The sequence below is a fragment of the Monopterus albus genome, unplaced genomic scaffold (genome assembly GCF_001952655.1).
Source record: "Monopterus albus unplaced genomic scaffold, M_albus_1.0 scaffold362.1, whole genome shotgun sequence".
NCBI classification, from domain to species: domain Eukaryota; kingdom Metazoa; phylum Chordata; class Actinopteri; order Synbranchiformes; family Synbranchidae; genus Monopterus; species Monopterus albus.
In genome coordinates this window covers 184,894-186,224 of record NW_018128242.1, presented here as the reverse complement: position 1 = coordinate 186,224, position 1,331 = coordinate 184,894, and the positions used below count along the sequence as shown (strand labels likewise).

Here is a 1,331-nt window from a genome sequence, read left to right as displayed (position 1 = left end):
CTGGTTTGAGAGAGGAGTTAAGGAAGCTATTTTTGTAAAAATAGAACACCCCTCACTAAATAGGGGTGGTGGACTAAGACACAACTTGTCTTCCATCTACAATCCTGTTTTGAGATCTCTGTCCAAACATGCCCACCAGGACAATAGGCATCGGTCGACAGGGGAGGATTCAAAGACAGGTAACGACTCTCACTGATACTGGGCTATAACAACTCAGTCGTTAGGGGACATTGTTGGCCTTCAAAGGACTGAAACACCACCGACGGGGATAAATATCTCCGGTTCAACACCAGGCAGTCAGAACTGATGAAGCCTCTTGGATGAGAGGTGAAACGTCTTCGATCTAAAAATTTAGTCCAGTTGATTTTTTTCTAAGTTTTTTTTTTCCCATATGATATGGCAAATACTTGACATTGTGAGAGCATTAAAACCACCGTGAGATGTGTTTCCACTGTGTGTGTGTGTGTGTTTATAATTTTCACAAGTAATGTTCTCTCTTACCTAAAGCAGGCGGGATTCAGAGTCTAGAATTAGAGCAGCAGGTTTTCCCAGTGGGAGAATGTGAGCTGCAAGTGTAACGTTTCACATGATTGACTCAAACACGTTGTCTGCTCTCTGTAGGTCACCGTGATTTCTGCCATGGGGGAGGAATGTGCTGTCGCTACCAAGGTCTTGACTAGCAAATAGGAAGACTGACTTTGCTGCCCAGGCAACAAGCACCACTCACAACCAGTCTCTAGCATTCTCCTTGGTTCTGTCACCAAAACACTGTGACATCCTGTCACAAAGTGTCTGCCTTCACAGACAACCTCAACCATCCTGTCATGATTTCTTTTATCAGTGAGATTTTCTTTTATGCCCCCCCCCCCCATGTTTTCTGCTTCTCATTGCTGTTGAGAATGTTCGACTGCCATTTGCAGTGCGGTTCTCTGATCACTGACGTTTGGTTTGGTAACAATCTACATAAAGCAACTTTAAAAAAAAATAACACTCGTTCCTGCTTACCTTTGCTTTCCAAGTGTTGGTTTTGCCACTCACATTCCTGAATGTTTAAATAACAACGGAGGGCGGGGGACATTTTGTGCTGTTAAAGCAGTGGATGGGAAGGTTGACTTGTAGATATTGGTTTAGTTTTTCTCTAGCATACTGCTTTCCAGCATGGCCTCTGCTCTGGCTCCTGATAGGATTGGGTGCAGCAAGGTTTGTTTGTTTTTTTTCCCTCCTCTAATTGCTGGAATTGGTGGTGGCTTGCACTTGATTCACCCCAGCATGCCAAAACCGAAAAACCAAGAACATTTTTTTTTTTTTTTTTTTTTAAACCCCACAAAACA

At 43.3% G+C, this 1,331-nt stretch overlaps 1 protein-coding gene and 1 long non-coding RNA gene across 4 annotated transcripts in view; one reads left to right on the top strand and one right to left on the bottom strand.

The window, feature by feature from the left end:
* eif5a (eukaryotic translation initiation factor 5A) overlaps window positions 1-985 on the top strand; it is a 5,487-nt gene extending 4,502 nt beyond the window's left edge. For all 3 annotated transcript variants that reach the window (XM_020585340.1, XM_020585342.1, XM_020585341.1), the window contains exon 5: window positions 622-985. In XM_020585340.1, coding sequence (XP_020440996.1) covers window positions 622-687 — 66 coding nt within the window. In that variant the 3' untranslated portion in view covers window positions 688-985. The remainder of the gene's footprint in view (window positions 1-621) is intronic.
* Window positions 1-1,331, bottom strand: part of LOC109951067 (uncharacterized) — a 58,755-nt gene that overhangs the window by 27,173 nt on the left and 30,251 nt on the right. The gene's annotated exons all lie outside the window — the stretch shown is intronic.